Raw genomic sequence first — 23388 nt, 5'->3', positions numbered from 1 at the left:
TACATCTGTAGTTTTATGTACCACGTCATAAGTTTATAAATTTACATATTGCATAAATTATATATAAACCTTTATGCATATATATTCCTATGATCTATAAATGTAACTCTGATCTTTCAAAGATGTTTTATAATTCCGCCACAAATTATATGTCGTTTAACAGATGAAGATTCTGTCTCACAGAGGCAATTGTATTTGTTTATTAAATTCAGAGAAACACCAGATTCACAATAGTACAAGTATGCAAAAACTAAATTATTTCAACCTAAATATGTTGAGTAACTGAAACAAGTTCATACGAGAACCAAACAACTTTTTTTTTTATCACTACTATCAGTCTACTGTTATCGTTTATGAATATGGTAAATGTACAATCTATGTAAATTATACACATACGTATTATTCGTGCAATTCGTGTGTCGTATGTACGCGCGCACGCGCGTATGTGTATGATTATACTTAATTATTTGTACAATTTGCTGTTGCAATATGTGCAAATGTAAGATCTATAATATAGTCTTAAAGTACTTCCATGCTGTCTACATCTACTCCAATGTCGAGAAAGTCGTCGGTATAATCTTGAACATTCCTCTGTATCAGAGGATGTTCAGAATGATCTGGATCATCTGTTACAGGACTGGGTGGAGGATTTGATACCGTACGATCGGAATCTATCGGTACTCTATCCATGCCTTCACCGCGTCGTAATCTCGCTTGTTCCGCAATTTCTCTCGTCGAAAGTTCAGCTCTTGTTAATAAAGCTGGTAAATCTTTATCGCATCCGTCTGCAATTTCAAAGGGATATATTTAAATTATCTTCTTTTTTTACAATTATTTTGTAATTATTTTATTATTTATTTTGGAATTAATTATTTTGTAATTTGTCTTATAAATATTGCAATTAGGTGATTACTTTCAAAGCTCCTCATACGATCCTGTGCGTTTTGTTTCCTCGCTCCATTGTTTTTCTTCTGCTCGTTACCTTCTTTTTGGCCATAATCAAATATCTCTCTTATTTTTTCTTGAGGAATATGTTTGTCGTTTTTCACCAACCAGAAATACACTCCACCGGTGGTCCTCCTACGAGATCCATTCATTATTAACATTCCACCATCTTCTTCGATTTTCCTTGTCTTTTGAAAGAAGTGAATAGCTTTCTCTTTGCCAATGATATCCACAACTCTTCCTGTAAATAAATATTGAAGATCGAAGTTATTCGAAATAAAATTCAAATGTTTTTCAAGAAACGTTAACAAATTACATTAAACATTAAAATGCATATAAGTACAAAGAAACAATGAATGATATTAAGAGAAAAACAATAATGCAATACATATAGAAACAAAATAATTATAGAAAGAAAATAATCGTACTTATGAGGAGCTCTTGTTTCTCACAAAGTTTTGTTGTTATATCAGTGGCAACATCAGCGTCTGTTGATTCCACAGTTGTAGATAAATCTGGTATAATTCTAACCGAACCCTTCTGACCATCAAAGTCTGTGAGGCTTTTCCGAGTAGGGCTTTTCCTTTTGCCTAATCTAAGTTTTACATTGTATCTGTCTGAACTTGTTCTTTTATTAGTTAGTCTTCGTTCGGTATCCTTTTCATCATCCGAACTGTTATTGTTGCAAATCTCTCTGTTCTTATGTGTATATCCCAGAGTGAAATTATAATTCTCAACACTGCGTTCTTGATACATTTTTTTTGTAACACCACACGATATCAAGTCTTCAGTTAAGGATTCTTCCTGCACTTGTGTACACCATATTTTGTATTTGTCATTCTTGTTTGTCCAGTCTTTTGGCAGGCATTTATACTTTTTTACTTTAACTTTAGGTCTTTTTATAGATGTGGGATCAGAGTCAGAGTCACTTTCTGAATCTGTGGAATTGTCAGACTCGTCACTGCATCGCATCTTTGTACTTACATCTGTAACTGGTGCTAAATTAGGCCTTTGTAACACTTTGTATGTCCCAAAGATATCACCTGCCTGTATAGTACAAAAATAAAATAATCATTAGTGGAAAAGATTTATTCACATAATGATAATTTTAGCAGAAATAATTGAGTAAATATTTGCATTTAATAGTATAATTCAATCAGTAAATAATGGAAGATCATTTTTAAAAACAAGTAATAAGCTATATATTTAATATCTAACACATGGTAAGTATGTTCAACAGAGAAAGCAGCTTAGTAAGCACTTTCTGCTGCATTGGCAGTAGCTTTGCAACTGTTGTAAGATTTTCTTTTGAACAACACTAGTAATTTGTATTTTTCCAACATATTTTCAATATATCCAACAGCAGTCACCATTTTTTAGCATATACTTTCAATATGCTGGATCGCTTAGTAAATATGTTAGAAAAGTATAAACCATTAGATATTGTTCAACAAAAATCTTACAAACAGTTGCAAACTACTAGCAACACAGTGCAAAGCACTTTTTCTGCTGAACGTAATCAATATAACAGACTTTTTGAAGATACTTAGGAAATTTAGAATTCTGTAATCAAGAATATATTACTATTAAGATAACTTATAAGGATCTCTCTTCTTCTGCTTGTATTATTTGCATAATTTTTATAGCATCCAATTATTCAATAGTTATATTTAACACTTTAATGAATTAAATAAGTTAAATTTTGGGATATTATGCCTATCGCAATTTTATTTCGATGCTTTATAAAAATTGAAAATCAAGGAGATTGCTCCTTGTATATGTATGAATCTGAATTGATATTGAATCTGTATGATGCATCATGCCATTCCAATGTTCTTTGTTACAATATATGATTATATCAATAAATAAATTACAGTAGAAACATAAGTAAATAAATTAATCTATATAATACTTCTTGAAAGACTAATTCGACAAAAGAAACTAATCAATTGTGTAAATTGCAAATTTATAATAGGTTAGATTTCTGTCAAATGAAAATGTTTCAATATCTGACCTCGTCGTCGATTATTTCTCCATCTTCCAATTCTAACGGTTCCGCTTCCATGCTTTCCAACAAAGGATTCTTCCTTTTCTTGTTTTCTTCTTTTAAAGAGGATTCGCCTCAACAAAGCAAATACTTCGAATTATAATCATAAAACAAATTCTTTCTTGTTACCTATGACATCTCAGTATTTAGAAGAATACTGCTAGAGAAAAACTTGAGAGCGGCCACGCCGGCGTTTCGGTCGACACAGCTTTATGGCTCTCGCAGTCAGCGCGATTTGTGGTGCGATACGCGATATGCGACGCGCGATATCCAATGAGCGTACAGTTTTTCTGGAATACCGGTACGCTTATTGAATATCGCTTGTCGCTTATCGTATGTCGCGCATCACTCTCTCTCTCTCTCTCTCTCTCTATGGTTCCAGGCCTGGGCTGCGTTCAGATTCCCCACCCGGGTGTATTCTATTACTAGAGTGCTATAGTATATGTAACATATACTATAGTGTTTCTAGTAATAGAGTGCACCCAGATGAGGAATCTGAACGCATCCCTGTACTCAGTGGCCCTTTTACCACACATGAAGGAAGACTATTAGAGCTGCGTTCAGATTCCTCACCCGGGTGCACTCTAATACAAGAAGTGCTATAGTGACATATACTATAGTGTTTCTAGTAACAGAGTGCACCCGGGTAGGGAATCTGAACGCACCCTAGGAAGGAATTTATAGGTTTTGATTTGTTTCTGGTTAGGCGACAATTTCCCGAAAAGTGGAGGGGATAATGTTGGTACTAAAGAAAATCTTTACGCAATATAATTTAACGATCTGTTTTTGCTGCACTGCTGAACTAATGCAAAAGGTTAGAGTGAAAAGAAACTTGTTTCCCTTCAATTTATTGCACCAGTTCAGCAGTGCAGTTACAAAGAACAGGCCTTTAAATTATATTGTGTAGAGATTTTCCTTGGTACCAACATTATCCCTTCCACTTTTCGAGAAATTGTCGCCTAACCAAAACGTCTGTCAACATCTGCAGCGCCGCTAGGACTAAACAACGGCTATTACGTAAACATACTTGTGATTTCTATTTTACCATGTGAAAGATATTTTGTATGTGTGTCCGTGATCATAAATTGCAGTTATCATTAAAATACATGAAAAATTATGATATTTCTTTACTCGTTAATAACAGATTTTTTCATTTTTTCTTCAAATAAATTATTACATTAAAAAAAAGTTATATAACTGCTATAATATAAAAATCAACAATTTTTAAACAAGAAAAAAAATCTGATTTGCAAGGAAAATATAAAAATACAAAATAAGATATTTAAAGATATTTATATAATTTCATATCAAATTTGTATTTATTATATTACATAAGAATATATAATATTTATATAATATATTTATATAATAAGAGATATATAATATATGAATAAAAAAAATATATAAAGAATGTTTATATAATATATATAATATTATATAATATTATATAAAATATATATAATAATATATAATATTACATAATATTATATATATTATATTATATAATATTATATAATATTATATAAAATATATATAATATATATATATAATATTATATAAAAAGATCATTTTTTAAAAAGAACATTTTTTTCAACATTTTTTAAAACATTATTTAAAATACCGTCATTTGAGGTAACTTGGAACACCGGGTAACTTTGAACAATTTGCAACGGCTTACAAAAATATGTGGCATCATTAAATGGATAGAGGTAGAATTTTCATATCAGCGATATAAAAGTTATCTTAAATGACGGTATATTATTGTCCTTAAAATAAAGTAATTTTTGTCAATTTATATCTGATATATTGATATTTTTGGCTCATTGATTTTCCCTCATAATTCATAACAATTTTAACATAATTTTCTATAATTAATTTTGTTATAAAGTATTTGTGGTTTTCAAGAAAGTCTAATTCTTTTTGAAACTTCTGTGCTGTGTGGGCTATTAGGTCTTTCCAATACGTATCACCATGTGATATGCGGATATTAGAAGCATTTACGTTGCTAACTCTGTTTTGTTCTATTGAAAGTAGAAGTTCCTTCTTTTGTCGTTGTTTGGTCCTGGCGGCGCTACAGATGTTAACAGACGCTTATTGGCTCTTGCACACAGGATGCGGTAATGCTTGCCGCGCGGCGGAAATCCGCGCGACAGCCAATCAATATGTTATTTTTCCGTAAGACCTAGAAGGTTATTGCGGAAAGCAGCATATTGATTGGCTGTCGCACGAACTCCGCCGCGCGGCAAGCATTACCGCGTTCTGTGTGCAGAAGCCATTAGAATCGCCGCTAGCGGTCTATGGTTATATAGTCAAAGATAACTTAATGGCTCCTGCACACAGGACGCAGTAATGCTTGCCGCGCGGCGGAAGTTCGCGCGACAGCTAATCAATATGCTGCTTTCCGTAATAACCTTCTAGCTTTTACGGAAAAACAACATATTGATTGATTTAAGCTGGCTTAAGTTCATCTTCAGATACTCCATAGCCAATGAAATAATCCATACATTATCTGAAGATAAACTTAAGACGGTTTAAATATAAGACCCGACTATGAATACCGGCCATAGATCCTAGGAACTTTTGAACGTTGCCAACACTGTCCTCTCTTTTTTTATGGATTTTGTCCGCTTACCACTATCGTGTATAAAACTAAAAATGCCAGCATCTTGTTGCATAAAAAACTGCCGCAACAAAAAAAAAGATGGTATTAGTCTATTTAAGTAAGTTTTATATTAATAATAAATATATATATTTCACGAATAAGAAATAACGATTAATGCAATTGTATAAATAGTATGCAATTATAGTAAAAATGAAAATTATACATTTTTAGATTTCCACTTAAAAGAGAAGACCATTTGAAAAAATGGCTTCAAAATATTGGAGACCTGAATTTTAAACCGAGAAAATTGGACGTAATTTGCTCTGCTCATTTTCAACAAAAGGATTTTATGAGTAAACGTGGTGAAAATGGTTTGCTCTTAAATTATAGTGCTGTTCCATCAATATTTCACAGCATGTCAAGAAATGAATCTCCACAAATATCAATTGTACCAGAAGATTCAATTGCCAATCCTCCAACCACATTTGTAGTATTAAAAAATTCAGTTGTTGATCTTCCATCAACATCTGCAATAGTACCAACAGATCATCAATATTGTGCTACTTTGATTTCTAATCTGTCAACTAGTGAAAACACCAGTATGAATGTCTCCGGTATAGTGCAGGATTCTAAGAAAAAAAAAAAAAGAATAATGCATAGTTCTACATTGCATTTTAAAAGTCAAGAAATCTCACCAAGAAAGAAACAAATGCAGAGAGAAATTAAAACATTGAAGGAAAAATTAAGAAGAAAGGATGAAAAACTTCTTGCACTTCAAGATTTAGTAAAACAATTAAGGTAATTTGAATATAAATACTACATTCCAGCTTATGAATACACTCGAGTACATTCAAAGTGTAATCGTATACTGGGATTCATACAATGGGTATATACAATGATATTTCCTTGTAAAAGTTTCAGATAACAATCTTTTTAAATATATTGAACATGATGCATAATAGGCCTGTTCTTTGTAGCTGCACTGCTGAATTGGTGTAATATATTGAAGTGAGACAAATATACTTTTTTTCACTCTAACTTATTGCACTAGTTCAGCAGTGCAGCTACAAAGAACAGGCCTAAATATTCCGCATAGGTTTTATGCAATATTTAATACAGATGATGATTTTATCTAGAATTTTTACCAGAATTGGCATATATATTTTAAATACCTATATAATCGTTTGCTGAAATGAAAAAGTACTAAATTAGTACATGACCAATTGTGTGTATGTATATATATATATTTATTATTTTATTTATTTATGTGATATATATATATATATATATATATATATATATATATATATATATATAGCACATAAATAAATAAAATAATGAAATAAATAAAATAATAAATGCAAAAGAGTGTTGAGTTGTATATAAATATTAGATAAAAGAATTTTCTTGAACATGATGGATACAAATTGATTCTTAAAAACTTCAATGGAATGGTAGGAGATTTATTCAAAAACGAATGGCAGAACCGAAATAAATCAACAAAAGGATGCAGATATATGGACGAAATAAAGAAATTTGCTTTAATGCTACATTTCTATTCACCAAAAGCCTACAACTACTGCAGGTAACTTTAACAAATTTATTTCTCATGTTACATTGTTAGCGATTTCTGTTCTAGTTTTACAACAGAACTATTGAAACATTTTATTCAACACATAACTATTATAAATTTACAATATATTATCTTCATAGTTTGGATTTATATAACAAAAAAATTTTAAGTTATACATGTATACTTTCACAAATCTGAGATAATGAAAATTAATCATTATAAAAACATTAAAGTGAAATATATAAAATTGCTGGTAGTTACTGCGGATTCTATCTGTCAACAGTGAAACATGAAACTGATTATTTTTAGATCAATTCTCCATTTACCACATGCCAGCAGCATGAGAAATTGGTTGTCTTTAATAAATGTGGAGCCAGGATTCTTAAACAATGTTTTTGAGGAGATTTCCAAATTTCCACCTTAATCACGAAATAGTAATCTGATATTCGATTCGATGGCAATACAAAAACAACTTATATGGGATAAATCGAAAGAAAAATTCATCGGAATGTGCGAATATGGCAATGACATTACAATTGAAGATTCAGAAATATATTCAAAGTTTTAGTGTTTATGTTAGTTTCGTTGAGCAGAAAGTGGAAATGGCCCGTTGGATATTTTTTTTTATCGATATCGGCATCAATGCATTCCGATTTAATGCCAATATTTCTAATTCTATCTCAGCAATCAGGCATTAAGTTATGGAGTGTCACCTGTGACGGAGTATACGTAAATTATGCAACAATGATTTTATGAGGTTATTAATTATGCGTTATCGATTCAAAATTGAAATACTCGTACAAACATTTAAGCTCTGATCACGTATATTTTGTATCTGATGCGTGTCACAACTTAAAGCTTGCACAAAATACGTTAGGAAAACAAATTTTAAGATCACCTTCCGGATTAATTGACTGGCAACACATCGTAAATTTTTATCTTTTTCAAAATAATATAACCTTAAAATTAGTAAATAAACGTACTAATGTACACATTAATTATAAGCAAAATATAATGAAGATAAAATTAGCAGCACAGACTTTAAGTTGTTCTACTGCTGCTGCTCTTAAATTTTTAAAATTTTCTGAAGTTGATTGATTTAACGAGTGTAATTCTACTGTGGAATTCATCACAGCTATCGATGAAATTTTTGTTTTTTTAAATTCCCGTGATCCATTTGTGAAAGGGTTTAAAAAACCTATATATATTAATAACATTCATTACTTGCAAGAGAAAATGGAAGAAAAAATTAATTATTTGTACTCTTTAAAAATTCATAATCCTGACATTCTTTTATGTATATAAAAAGGAAAACATTCATTATAGATTTTGCAGCTGCTATGAAATCCATTTTGTAAATTGCTAAAAATATTTTACTTGAGTTATCATTGAAATACTTAATGACTTACAGATTTAGCCAAGACCACTTAGAATTGTTTTTTGTCCAAGTACGACGCAGAAATTCGTGGAATAATAATCCAAGTGTAATGCAATTTACATCTGTGATAAAAAATTCAATTTCAGTATCAGCAAATTCTAATTGTGTTTTAAACTAGACAATAAAATAGGATTTCAGTTAAGATAGTCGAAAAAAATTTTTGCAAAATGGCATAATAACATACAATGGGAAACTTCAAACAATTATACAATCGATCATGATTCTGACTCTGACTTATTTAACGATACTTTTATTACTGACAATATTTTATATTACATTTCTAATGGTAATATCGTAAAAAAAACTAATCAAAATAGTTAAATGCAGTGCTTGTATAGATAATATTATTTAGAAAGTTTTTGGTAAAAAGAATTAATTAGCAACATATGCAATATCAGTCGATTTAAAAAATAATGGAAGATTAGTATATGCATCACACAGTATTCCCAATGTAACACAGAGAATTCAAAAAGAATTCAGTCGTATGTTTCCAATTCTGAGTTCATTTTCAGATGCAAAAAGAATTCTTTAGAGTTCAGTTCGGTGAAAAGAATTCTTTTTGCACCTAAAAATGAACTCAGAATTGGTGACATACGACTGATACTTTTTTTTTAAATTCTCTGTGCTATCTGGGAATATATGTTTTTAAATTAAATATTATTTATCACAGTTAAATGGGGTTTTAATTAACCAACAATTAAAATAAACATTATTTTTGTAATTTACACAATTTGTTAGATTAAAATAATAATTATTACAAAACTTTATTGAATATTACACGCAATAACTACGTTAAATATGTGGCGGCAGCGGCCATTTTCTGGCCAGACACTATTGGGTGTAAACCATGCTGTTTGTAATAATGGTGTGTTAGCAATCTAATATAGACATCTGTGGTTGTTAATGATATATCATTATTCCGTTATTATATTTGATAGATAATATATAATTTATTATATTATTTGATAAATTATATATTGATATTATTATATTGATATTATTATATTTGACCCTTATAGAAATATCATATTAAGAATCATTGATAATTACTTATTTTCAGTATTAAAAATACTGGATAATAAGTAATTATCAATGATTCTTAGTATGATATTTCTATAAGGGGATAGATAATAGATAATAATGTGTGTATGTGTATATATATATATATGTGTATATATATACATATACACACACACACACACTTTAAAACCAAGATATAAGTGTATAATCATAAAATAAAGCAACCTGACCTATCCTAACCTAACTCTTACAAAAGGATAAATTATTTATGTGTGAAATAAATTATTATATAAAATTATTATAAAATTATAAAATCATTATGTGTGTTTACAGATAATCCCTTCATTGTGAGCACACACACAAATACGCTTCAACAAAAACGCGTAATATGCTAAAACTATACGCAATTTTTATGATATGCGCAACAGAAAACACCTAAGGGCTATCGCACACAAATTGACATAACTGTATATGCATAGCATAAGATCGTATGGACCAATGAGCATCGAATATTAAGCATCGAACACCAATATGGCGACTTAATACTCGATGCTCATTGGTACATACGGTCTTATGCTATGCATATGCAGTTATGTCAATTTGTGTGCGATAGCCCTAACGCTTCTTGGTTACGCGGTTATGCGTTACGCGAAAACTCTGCCATGGGACTACATCCTAACGCTATTAGGGCAATCCCCATGGGAACATCTACGTAGAATCCACGTAAAGAAGTCGATTCCACGTTACTTCCACTTCAATTCCATGGACGTTTCCATGAGGATGTTGGGGTGCGTTCAGATTCTTCATCCGGGTGCACTCTATTACTAGAAACACTATAGTATACGTTACATATATTATAGCACTTCTAGTAATAGAATATATCCGGGTGTGGAATCTGAACGGGGAGTTGTATGATAGAATCTGTCCCAGATAGATGTCACAGAGAATTTAAAAAGAATTTAGTCGTATGTTATCAATTCTGAGTTCATTTTTAGATGCAAAAAGGATTCTTTTCACTGAACTGAACTTTGAAGAATTTTTTTGCATCTGAAAATGAACTCAGAATTGATGACATACAACTGAATTCTTTTTAAATTCTCTGTACTATCTGGGTACTATCTAAATCGATGTTCAGTCTGTAAAATCTAGCCCCATATAGAACCTCCAGTGACTCATGTAGTTCGAAGTGGTATATATTGGGTATTTCGTTTTTAGTACCCTTATAGAAATATCATACTAAGAATCATTGATAATTACTTATTATCCAGTATTTTTAATACTGAAAATAAGTAATTATTAATGATTCTTAGTATGATATTTCTATATGGGTAAATAAATAATTTTTGATAAATAAATTTCGTTTTTAATAAATTTGGAGATAATATTATTTGATCCAAAGACAATTCCTTGACACCACTTGACTGTAAAATCTGTTAATTCTTTAATAATACAGTTGTCTTTAGAAAAAACCGTAGATAAGTACATTTTGAAGAAAAATTCCCTTCGTATGAGTAATAGGACGCTATAATAAGAACACCAGACGTAATAAGCGAAACCCAATGAGAGCTTTTTTTTTTTAAAGAGAAATTCAGGGTGTTAAGTGCAAAAGTGTCAAAAGTTCACTCCGCGAGTCGCAGTAACGAAAGTAGGAAGTGACGTCAAAATTGCCATAGAATTACGCCATAAGCTGCGTTCCGATATTCACTGCCAGTAAATGTGACATCATCGCATTACGCTGACACAAGCGTTCCGTTTTCATAAGTGTATTATCGATTATGAATAGAGAAAACGGAACAAAGCTATGAATGCAACAGCTAACGATATCACGTGGTACATAATCAAAGTTTTATCGAATTTCGATATTGATACGAGAAGAAGTGATATGTATGATTAAAATGTTCATAGGAAAAATGAAAAAAAGGATATATCAAAGACGTATCATCATAGAGTATATCAAATAACCGCAAATATTCTCAGGAAAAGCTGAAGATTCGGTGGTAAAACACCATACAAAATAAAAAAAATTTCGATATTATTAATAATAATATAGAATTAGCAGAATAAGACTATTGTTATTACCAGTATTGTACGCGTTATTGTGAAGTTATTTTATGCTTTATTATTTTTTTGCGTCTATAAAGCACAACTCTTCCATAGGCGTCGCCATGTTTCTACTGCGGATGTCTCACGAGTCACAGTAACGGAAGTAGGAAGTAACGACAAAATCTATAACGTCATATGGGCACAAAAGAGTTTCGAAAGTTTACTGTCGTGCATTTCGGAACGGCACTCGCAATGTATCGTCAGTATTGCCAGTGAATTTCAGAACATCGCTGTAGTATAGACATGTGAGTACGCTGAAAATAATTGGTGCATTCAGTACTACAACCGCTTACTGAACGCTCAGTGAGTGGTCGTGTTTCTTAGTACACCGGATGGATGCATCTAGTACTGCACTTGCTCACTGAGTGCTCAGTGAGTTCTTATATCTAATTGGTGTATATTTTTAGATCTAAAGGAATATACCAATCGGATGTGAGATTTCACTAAGCGCTCAGATCGATTGTGTATTAACATAACGTGGTGGAAATTACAAGAGCGAAGAAATTCGCTAGACATGGACCAATAAAATTATAAATATTCTAGTAAATTCGCTCATTTTTATAATTTTCATCAAATTTCTGTGATACACAATCGACCCTCAGAAGTACTTTTTATTTTCAAGTAACATATTCAACAATAGGTTATCCAATCTTTTCTTTCCAAATATCATATCTGAGTAGCGAGTCGATTAATGTTTTTATTTTCAATATTAGTGACACTGAATAGCAGAAGTCGTATTCTTGAAAAATAACGCGTACAATATTTCGATAAGTAAATATAGTAATTTGAACTATAGCTTCTCATAGAAATATCATCTGAGATATTTTTTGAGAATAAGTCCCATTCTACGATGAGTAACTTCCCTGACAGCCGAACGTAGTTAGCACGTCCTTACTTCCGAACGTAGTTAGCACGTCACTACGACGTAGTAACGTCGTAACGACGTGCTTGTAACGTTCTTGCCACGTCTGTGCAGACAGGGTTAGGCCCGGTTGCACCAACGTTATTTTGGTTTTAAGCGAGACTTAAATGTATGTCTGTCTTTATTTATTTAGAAAGTAAAGATAAAGATAGATATATGTTTAAGTTTCGTTTAAAGCTAAAATAATGTTGGTGCAACCAGGCCTTAAGCCCTAAGCCTTAAGAAATTGATCAATCAGCGTCGATTATTCTCTTCACATTTGAGTGTAATTGGTCAATTTCTTAAGGTTTAAGGCTTAAAATATCTATTATAAAATGCGACTAAACCTGCAAGGTAGGGAATTATTTATCTTCAAATAGTGCAAATTAACAACCATTTGTAAAAACACAGTTTATTTTATTTGCATATATTCAATGGTTTTTATTGTAATAGCAGGTATCTAATTATTAACTACAGTTAATAATTAGAACTACAGTAGATTCTCATTTAGCAATATCTAAAAATGCTTTCTTAATTTTCCTAGTGCACGCACTTTCTTTCTCTCTCTCTCTCACACACCCCACACTTACACACACATATACTCACGCATATATAGGATGCACGTAACACCACACACACACACACATCTCTATCTCTTCATATCGCTCTGTCTCTTTTTCCTACCCCTTTTCCTTCTCCTTCTCTCTTTCTCGCTATGTATAGCGCAGCCTCCACCGTGAACAGCGCAGACTCTGCGTCTGCAGCATCTCTCGCAAGGGATGATCTCTCGTTCAGTACCGAAAATTTATACGGCGCAAGTGATACTGAGCAAGCAAATATCTCTCATTGCGAGTCTGAAGTAGCGGACGAGTGGGTGAATCGCAGAGCAGAGATTTCCAGTAACGTCGAATGGGATAAACGCAGGGGGTCGCGTCGTTTCGCATCTGCTCAGGTTGAGGGAAAGTCGCGGAACGTCCGATTCGCACTACCGATGGCAGATCACGACAACATTTACGACGACGAGGTAATTAAATAAGTTTCCCGAGCCGCTGTTATGCGTTCCGCTTCTTTCTCGAATTGCGTTATTAATCCCGAAGAGAACAATCTGTCTGTTTTCTTTCTCGTTTTCTTGCTTTCCCTCTCTATTTTTAAATCGCTATTTTTAAATGTAACTTTGAAGGAGAAAATTTCCTCTGAGGAAATAACGCGGACAGTGGCGTAAGTGGTGCGCTGCATTAAAGAATGATCGTGTTTTTTATTTATATTTCTTCTGTGAATATCGCTAATTAATTTTCGAACGTTCGTCGAGGGTCATAAATGCGTTTGCGCAGCAACAAGTATTGTCAATACACGATAACGAGAATTGAATAAGAAAGTCAAGTTCCATAAATAATCCATTTGAAACGCATGACAGATTTGTCCTAATCAGCATAAATATTGAAGGACGATTTTAAAAACATCCTTGTTTCAAACGTCTTTTGCATGTCTTCAATGCCTATTTCTATCAACATCGATTAAACCATAATTTGCGTTTGTTTAAACTTTAACTCTCTTCAGACTAAGTCTTAAACTCAGATTTTTAATCGACGTTGATAGAAACGTACATTTCAGACGTACATTTTAGACATTTCCTGCTGTCCGGGGTTGACGCGTTCATGTCGCGATTATCGCTGTTAACAATTATTTGCGCTCGAAATGAGGAACATCCCGTATTTGTCATTATTACTGTTAACAATAATACAATCCACATTCATCGTATGAGCTTTACGTTTCACGCGATAACCGGACAAAATTCGCCGGCAACATCCCTAAATTCGCGAGTCGCGTGACTTTTTTCTCAAGCGCTCCAAGCTTCCCACGTAAATCATTCTCCGACGAACAAGCACAAAAAATATCGACGTATCGCGAGTGCGATACGGATAAACGTGTCATCGCGACATCTTCCTACGATATTGCCCCGCGCAAAATGCGAAACTATCACTTAAGTATGTTATATGCGCGCGCGCGCGCGCGCGGACATGCCGTTTTATGTCGAACACGGCGAGATTAGACATCTCAGGTCCTGACCTGAGAGGCTGAGCGTGCAAAATTATCAGAACTCCCCGGGTCGGATGCGTACTCGAGCTCTTGTTTCCAAGAGCGCAGCGATGAAACGCTGAAACGTTTCTTTCCCCTGGAGAGAGCAGCTGCCTGACGCACAGCGCAGCGGCTTCTGTCTCTATCGATTTCAGCCACGGCAGCCGACCATCAGCTATTCGAGTCACGACACTCCTATAATCGGCAACTTGTCTTCCTTTTTTCGTCGTGATATGGCCGATCATCGGTCATTTTTCGCTTGCCATGTCCCTAATAGCGCAATTCATCGGGGCAATGTCGACTGCAAATTAGGATATACTCAATATTGGTCCAATATTGTAAAATACACGTCTTGCATTTTATAGCCAATACAGAATTCCGAATATTGGCAATTTATTTGTCACCAATATTGACTACATATTTAGATAACACAGAGAATTAAAAAAGAATTCAGTTGTATGCCACCAATTCTGAATTCATTTTTAGATGCAAAATGAATTCTTTTCACTGAACTGAATCCGAGTCGAAATTTTAATGCTACTTTGACGCTTAAGGATAGTTTATGTCTACTTAGACGGTTTATAGCCTAGGTAAAACCTACCTTGACGATATTGATACTCATTAACTTCTCTTTTGAACCTTTAACTCTACTTTGTCAAAAGTTTGACGCTACTTTGACGCTCTTAAAAATAGTTTGAGTCTACTTAGATAATCTACAACCTAGATGAAACCTATTTTGACCTATATTGACACTCATTTCCGAGTCGAAATTTTGACTCTATGTTGAATCTTAAATTCTATAAAATACATATATTTTGTGTAGGAGCTAAAGCTTCTAGAGGTTCGCAATTGAACCTACTTTATTTCCTAAGATCCTACTATTATACAATCTACTTTGACGCTAAAGAAAGCGAAAGCGAAAATTTCAAACATCATCAGGATCAAAGTAGGAGTAAATTATATCATTAGAATTAAACCTACTTTGCTATCTTAGCTCCTACTGCGGTGTAGAATTCAAGGTTCAATATAGGGTCAAAATTTCGACTCCGAAGAATTCTTTTTGCATCTGAAAATGAACTTAGAATTGATGACATACGACTAATTCTTTTTGGATTCTTTTTGAATTCTCTGCGCTATCTGAGTATTGATCCAATGAGAGTTATATTGAGCCAATGTACTCCCAATGTATACCAATATTAGTATAATCATGTTGTGCAATATTGACAATTTATTTACATTTTATTTATAACCAATATTGGGCCAATGTAACACTAATGAACTGTGCTACTAGGGGGTGTGTCTCTTGTGTCTTCATTGTCAACGATGAGGAAAATGCGACGGAAGAATGGTCGGACAGACGCACGCATTTATAAACGAACAGACGATTCGAAGCGTGCACGAAGCGACTTCCGTTCTTCTCATTTCTCACGATGGATCGTTCCGTCGATGATCTAACATTCATCACGGCTGACATTCTTACCCGCTGCTATTTCACGTGTCTAATGAGAGCGCGTCGGTGACGTCGTAAAAGCGCGCGCGGGGATACATAATTCGCTAAACGTTGTTTACGCTCTAATGGATTCTCGCTTGTTCTTGTGGACCAAGGTGGTCTTAATTAGTTAAAATGTGGGAAATACTCACCGCGTAGGGATGTCAAGAGCGACAAATACGAGAGTATTTACCCGAGCAGAAGAAAAAATTGTGTTGACGTCGAAATGACGAGAAAGTGATCAAATCGTGGTTAAAAAGTGAGTTTTCAATTATCTTCTCGTCATTTTGACATCATTTTGATGTTGTCGTGATTTTTTATTCTGTCTGAGATTATAAACTCACTTTTTTATCATGATTCGATCATTTTCTTGTCATTTTTGGTCAAAATAACGAACAACCTAAGTAAAACAAATAGTCAAAATTATATTGACTTATTTTGAGTCACTGACGTCATTTTGATATAAAAATGACGTAAATTTGGTCAATATCTGCACGGAAAAAAAAGATCTGCTACATATGGACAACTAACATAATTTGCTATATTAGTCACTTTTTCTTTGTTGCAGGAACTAATTTGCTTGCTATGATAACAAGAAAATTTGCTCCTGTAACAAAAAAGTAGCTAAAGCAGTAAATTATGTTTAGTTGTTCATCTGTAGCAAATTCACTACGTCAGCCATTTTTTGTTGTTGTAGAAGCAGACTTTCTTGTTATCATAGCAAGAAAATAGGTTCCTGCAAAGAAAAAGTAGCTAATACAATGAATTATATTTAACTGTCCATATGTAGCAAATTAGTTTGCTGCTGCAGCAAATTAATTTTTTCCGTGTGGTCAAGATGACGTCAGATTGATATTATTTTGATTATCTGTTCTACCTGAGTACGAGATAGTCCGGTTGCGAGGTCGAATTGCGTCGGAAATTCTGCCCGGTATGGACGTGGTGGAAATATCTCACCTTAGATTAAGATTTTATTAATATTCTGACGTAGTCGGACGCGCGCGCGGAACTCCGCGCTCTTATTTTTAACGAGCGTGTGCCTCACGCTGCACCACCACACGGAGCCGGAACGATACGCGGCATTCGCGCGCGGCACGATGACCCGGTTACCTGACATTAGCGTTAGTAAGGACCTTTGTGACAGGAGCTAGTTTCAGCCAACCCGAATCAAAGGAACTGGCGCGGGATTCTAATAGCGTTGCTCGTGATCGTCGCCGTCCTAGCTCTTATCGTTACATCCGTTGCTCTGCTTACACCTCCCGATGACGGCCCGAGGGTGCGAGGAGCGCGATTACGCCTCTCCGAGGTAAGTAGCGGTCCAAACTGCAGTTTCTCTCACGGTTTTATTCGTCGCCGGAAGAACGATGCAAAAAATGTATCTTTGGTAATAAAAAAAAGTCTTAGATTAATTACAAACATTGATTTAATAAAAACAAAAATAAATACGAAGCAGCACCTCTTTCTGCTCAAATTACTTATTTCCTAAATTTCCTTAAATAAAGTTTTATCTTAAAGGTGAAGTAACAATCGAGTCATTCGAGTACTCGAGTAATATTTCATTCGTACAAAATAAATTTTCCATTTTGAATCAAGTATTTTCAGTTGAAATTGAAGGGAGGACCCAGTGCGCAAAAAATCACTGATAAATACACAAATATATTTAATAGCGTATAACATTTTTAATATATAGCTGTTAACGTTCAACATTATTATAAATGAATCCGACACTTCACTATTTCTAAAACTATTTTACAATATTGAAAAGGATCACATGATAATATTTTTTAAATGTTTTTTAAAGATATTAAGCAAAAATGTTCACAAAAGAGAGATATATAAAAACAACATTTAAAGCTATCTAATGTTTTTTGTTTATTGGGAATTTAACGTATTCTATCCGTCACAGGAACAAATTCATTTTAGTCAATTGAAACATTCATATGTACGATGTCAAATCTATTCGAATAAAATATTCATTCTTATTCCGTTTTAAAGGGTAATATTTCACTCTTCATTTCAAAGAAATCTCTCTCTAGAGAATATACTAATCACAAATTATGTATTATATACAGATTATTTCAATAAGTAACTATTCTTTGATGAAACATTGTTGTAACAATATTCAGTAACAACATTTGGTAGTTTAATTATTTATTTAATAATATATAGTTTTTAACGTTCGTATCGACATTATTATGAATAACTTCAATGTGTGTGTGTGTTGTGTTTCAATATTTCTAAAACATTTCTACAATATTAGGGATGGCATTATCCGATAATACTATGAAATTTATAAAATATATTAGCTCAGCTAGCACAAGTCATAACATGACTTGAAATCATATCGAATACATCCTTTTCAGAAAAGTAATTACTAGTAATTAACTAAAGAAACAGTAGTGATTAATCACTTTTCAATGATTCAGTGATTATTTAGGGAATTATTATATATAGTACATTTTCTGTTTATTTTTTTACAAATTGACCTATCAGAATGAAACAATCTAATGCTTGATTGTTTTGTTTAAATAATAAAACATTTAGTATTTCATATTTTGTGTCGCTACGTAGTTTCGATCTTGTCGTCATCCTTTCTCATATCGCGTTAGGATCGTCATCCTTTCTCATATCGCGTTATCCGCTGCTTAATCTGAATAATCAAACTAAAACTTATGAAGTCAATGAGCTATGACGAATTACTTGAAATACTTTATTGAATTATGATTATAATATGCTCTTGTATCGTTCAAACACTTAAAATCGCATATTTGTTGAGAAACAATACGACGCAACGTTAATCGAAATGTAACTGATATTGTTATAATGTATATCAGCGAACTCCATTAACGATATAATTGCTCTTAAATTTTCAATTAAACATTATGACGAACTAAGGCAGACAATAAAGTAATTTGAAAAATATAAGATATGAAACAATTCATATTAATTATAAGAAAGTCGATACTTATTTATCTCGTTATTAGAGAATAATTTATTCAATACTTTATTAGAAAAATCTAATAACACATTAGTAATTATCTCTGTCGCTGTAATCACTGAATCACTCTGTAACATTGATAACCTTGTAATTTAAATACTCAAAATCATTTGCTAGTAGTAAAACTACTGTACAATAGTAATTTATTACTAACCAATCAATAATACATTTGTAAGGAATTTAAAATGTTTTGGGACATTTCCCAAGATGTCCTGAATATTTCTGGGATGATTTTAAGACATTTAGTGTTATTTGAGAAGTGAATGAAAACGATTCAAAAGATATGCAAAATTAATATTTTAGAATGTTGAATTAATGTTCTTTGTTTACTGGAACGGCGTATCTGTTGACCTTGGTTAGTTCTAAATTTCGAGAATAGTTCGATAACAAAGCAGTTATCTCTCCAATGAGACCATCCGAAATTCATGGAATAATCGCAAGATTGATTCGGGGATGTATTCGTGCTTCTCAGGTACTATCCGGCGAGCTATCTCCTTTATTATTCAACGGATCCTGGGCGCGTAACTATCACATATGCTACCGTGACCCTTGGGGTGGTATTTCCTTGTTGGACGCCTCGGATACGAACATCGTGTCCCGCAGTTTAATGCCGAACGAAACCTTCGTGAGTATCCGCGATCGATTGTCTGTTTACGGTGTGTTATGCGTATCAGGAAATAAATAAACGCATCGACTCTCTTTTCTTCTTTTCCCACAGAGACGATTGAATCCTGCAAAGTTCTCCCTGTCGCCAGATAAGAAGTACTTGCTCCTTGCTCAAAACGTAAAGAAGTTGTTTCGCTACTCATATTTAGCGCAGTACGTCATTTACGACGTCAATACACGGTTAGTGTAATTCGAATGAAATATATCGATTATCAGCGACCTCAATAATTTCTTTTAACTCTTTGAGTCCCGATTTTTTATTTTAGTGATATTCCAGACAGTACAAGATTTTCAGGAGATATCCTGGGATGTTCATAGAACATAGAGACATTCTCAAAGCGTTTTTATGATGTCCTGTGGAAATATGTGTCGTTTGAAATAATTTATTTTAACAAAGGAATGTCAAATAAGTGTAAAAATATTGTTTAAAAAATTTAATTTGAAGAATAGGAAAAAATTAAAAAAAATATCGTAAAAATATTGAAATTGATGAAAAAATAAAAATATTTTTTCAAAATACAGTACCCTCCATAGGTTTGGAAACACAGATAAAAATAAGGATATTAAAATGGATATTTTATTATATAATTCTGTTTCGCGTTTACTTTTATAAGATCGGCATTTATGTCATTTGATAAAGCGAAGTTTAAAGTTTAAGAATCCACTTTCTGTATTGCTGTGTAATGAAGTTTAATGGTGTCATAAGCAACCGAAATCAAAATGCTCAATTTTACTTTAACCCTTAATAACGAAATATACGGAAACACAAAATTGTAAAGAAATTTTTTCAGAAAGTAAATTGTATAAAAAACTTCAATCTTTTACACAGAAGAAATTAAAATTTTCTCAGATTTTTTTTTGTATTTGTGGCATGTGTTAAATTGAAAAGAAAATTTTTCATTTTGTTTATTTCGTTTTCATAAAGGTCAAATTACACTAGTGATTGGCGATTGACGATTGAAAATTACATTTTGACGAATCAACGAGCTTCAGTCTTGACTTCCCAGATAACACAGAGATGAACAGAAGTTCCTACAGAATTCATTTTAAAGAATAGATATAGAACTAGAAAAATCAATACCCGAAGAATTCTTGAAGAATTAACCACAATAAGTTCGTCTTGAAATATTCCTTAGGACTTTATTATAGCGATTACTTTGCGACTTAATTCCTAGAACACTTTGAGAATTCGTGAGGAATTAGGACTAAAAGCAGAGAACGAGACGTAAGCGACGTAATCGTAGACGTAAAGTAAGGCAGAGGAAAACGTAAACGTAAAGCTAATAGCCTTTCATGACTTATGTTTACGTTTTTTTCTGCCTTATTTTACATCTATGACTACGACGCTTACGTCTCGTTCTCTGCCTTAGCCCTAAATGTTTTGTTTATAGCAACTATTTTTTGCGCCTATATTCAGTACAGTGAGTGTATAATAATTGATTTACATATTTACATATAAATTGTTTAATTTATTGTTATTCATAGTTATTTATATTTTGTGGAATTAATTATATAGTTTTATATAATAGGGCAAAGAAAGGGAATTGGTGTTAAAATAGCTTTTCATATATAAAATGTTCACTTGTATCAATAATAAATAGATTTATGCGAAGTATATTTTATCCTTAAGTTTGTATTCATGTTTCTAAAATTCATATACAGTTCTAACAAATTCAATCGCATTATTTAAAAGCCACTTATTCTTAGATTTTGAATTACATATTTGAAAGTGCGATTTACTTACATAGAACAGTACATACCCAGCGAAAAATAATTCGTTGATTGACGTCAAAATGACATCAAATAGATGTTGAAATAGACGTTGAAATCGTCAAACCGACGTCAATTTGATATCATTTTGATGTCAATCAACGAATCATTTTTCACTAAGTATATAAATGTCACAAACATAAAGTCTTAAATAGCTCAGTGGAAAAAGCGGTTGTCTGGGGAAGACGACCCGAGTTCGATCCCAGCTGAGTTGGATGTTTTTCATCTCATATGGCATTAAAAGCATCCACACAACAACAGATACACACAAGCACACCCGGCCAAAGTTCCTGACTTTTCTTTTGTGTGGATGCAATAAAATTTATTAAATCCGAAGAAATCTTTTTGAGTTGAAGTAATTCTATATAAATATTCTAAAAAGTTCTGAGGAACTCCAATCATGGTGCATGTAACTTCCTCTTTAAATCATTCTTATAGTATTCTTCCATGAATTCCTAAGAAAATACAGGAAAGGAGAAAACTTTAGGAATACTTAGAGAATTCATCGTGCTATCTGGGTTGCTTTGTTCCAATTGGATTTTGGTTCCTCGTGACATCATTAAACTTCAATGCATAGCAATACAGAAAGTGGATTCTTGAACTTGAAACTTCGTTCTATCAAATGACATAAATGTCGATCTTGTAAAGGTAAGCGCGAACAGAATTATAATAAAATATCCATTTTAATATCCTTATTTTTATCTGAGTTTCCAAACTTATGAAGGGTACTGTATATAAACTATCACTAGATAATTCTAAAAGTGTGCTATTAATGTACTATTAATATAAATTATATAATGGGAGAAAGATCAATCAAAAGAGATTTTTATCTTTAGAAATATTATATATGTATGTTCTTTTTTTTTAAGGATACGACGGGATTCAAAGAGTTATCATGTTTTTAAGTAACGAGTGTCATATATATGATGCACAAACTGATTCTGATAAGAGATTACTCATGATAACAGTGTGAAAGTATGATGATGATAATTTTTTATTCTATACGCATACAAATAAAAATTAAATTTGTCTTATATTATTATATAAAAAAAAAAATATTTGATTGCTTTGTGCATTATGCTTTATGTAGGCACAAATTCATTTTATCTTTGTTTCTCACTGGATGTTAAACAGAAATGGAATGATGTTCCGCTTCGACGCGATCGCCAAAATGGAACTTATCTATTTATAAACTTTTGTGACAAAAACTTTCCCAAATAAATAGTGATAATAAATATGTTAATATCAATAATTTCTTTTTCTGAAAGAAATATCGTTAATTACATCAAAGCTAATTAAATTAAATCTCTATAATCAATATTTCTTTACAGGGAATGCATAGCGTTAACTCCTTATCCTGAAAAGGACGTTCATCCGTATCTTTTACTGGCGCAATGGACTCCACGTGGCAATGGGATCGTTATGGTACAGGACTACGATATTTACTACAGGACGAGCCCTATGAGCAACATCGGTTATCGCGTAACCAACACCGCCGTGCCTGGAATATTGTCAAACGGCGTGCCGGACTGGTTGTACGAAGGTAAGACGGTTTGATTCCAGAAGGCACAAATTTCTAAAAGATATCTTCAAAATATTTAAAGGAGACCTAACAAGATTGATAATTATACATATATATATATATATATATATATATATATATATATATATATAAATTAATATATATTAATTTATTCAATATACACACACACACACATATATATATACATATATATATATATATATATATATATATACAC

General features: G+C 32.5%; 3 protein-coding genes across 8 annotated transcripts in view; 2 read left to right on the top strand and 1 right to left on the bottom strand.

Moving 5' to 3' along the window:
• Positions 1–177: 177 nt before the first annotated feature.
• Positions 178–3232, bottom strand: LOC116843622 (phosphorylated adapter RNA export protein). The gene is made up of 4 exons (XM_032814160.1): positions 2960–3232; positions 1374–1992; positions 914–1186; positions 178–785 (listed from the first exon to the last, which is right to left on the bottom strand). The coding sequence occupies exons 1-4, from the start codon at positions 3008–3010 to the stop codon at positions 520–522; spliced, it is 1209 nt and encodes a 402-aa protein (XP_032670051.1). The 5' UTR covers positions 3011–3232; the 3' UTR covers positions 178–519.
• Positions 3233–5566: 2334 nt separating this feature from the next.
• On the top strand, positions 5567–8747 carry LOC116843623 (THAP domain-containing protein 1-like). Of its 4 annotated transcripts, XR_004377906.1 has the most exons (5): positions 5567–5712; positions 5826–6392; positions 6731–6823; positions 6988–7179; positions 7477–8747. XR_004377906.1 is itself a non-coding variant. In XM_032814161.1 (4 exons), the coding sequence occupies exons 1-3, from the start codon at positions 5606–5608 to the stop codon at positions 7087–7089; spliced, it is 711 nt and encodes a 236-aa protein (XP_032670052.1). In that variant the 5' UTR covers positions 5573–5605; the 3' UTR covers positions 7090–7179; positions 7477–8747. The 4 variants fall into 4 exon arrangements, 3 of the variants coding, with proteins under 3 accessions (XP_032670052.1, XP_032670054.1, XP_032670053.1); XM_032814161.1 differs by lacking the exon at positions 6731–6823 and having other exon boundaries at positions 5573–5712; positions 7053–7179; XM_032814163.1 differs by lacking the exon at positions 6731–6823 and having other exon boundaries at positions 5573–5712.
• Positions 8748–13281: 4534 nt separating this feature from the next.
• LOC116843683 (dipeptidyl aminopeptidase-like protein 6) overlaps positions 13282–23388 on the top strand; it is a 35025-nt gene continuing 24918 nt past the window's right edge. Inside the window, exons 1-5 of one of the 3 annotated variants that reach the window (XM_032814312.1) lie at positions 13282–13653; positions 17339–17500; positions 19665–19817; positions 19911–20038; positions 22960–23171. In XM_032814312.1, coding sequence (XP_032670203.1) covers positions 13345–13653; positions 17339–17500; positions 19665–19817; positions 19911–20038; positions 22960–23171 — 964 coding nt within the window. In that variant the 5' untranslated portion in view covers positions 13282–13344. The remainder of the gene's footprint in view (positions 13654–17338; positions 17501–19664; positions 19818–19910; positions 20039–22959; positions 23172–23388) is intronic. The other 2 variants (XM_032814311.1, XM_032814314.1) reach the window with 2 other exon arrangements.

This window comes from Odontomachus brunneus, unplaced genomic scaffold, assembly GCF_010583005.1.
Source record: "Odontomachus brunneus isolate Ranch 3 - 2012 unplaced genomic scaffold, Obru_v1 Obru_scaffold_034, whole genome shotgun sequence".
In the NCBI taxonomy this organism is placed as follows: domain Eukaryota; kingdom Metazoa; phylum Arthropoda; class Insecta; order Hymenoptera; family Formicidae; genus Odontomachus; species Odontomachus brunneus.
The sequence above is the reverse complement of the archived record's forward strand: the minus strand, read 5'-3'. Positions and strand labels throughout refer to the sequence as shown.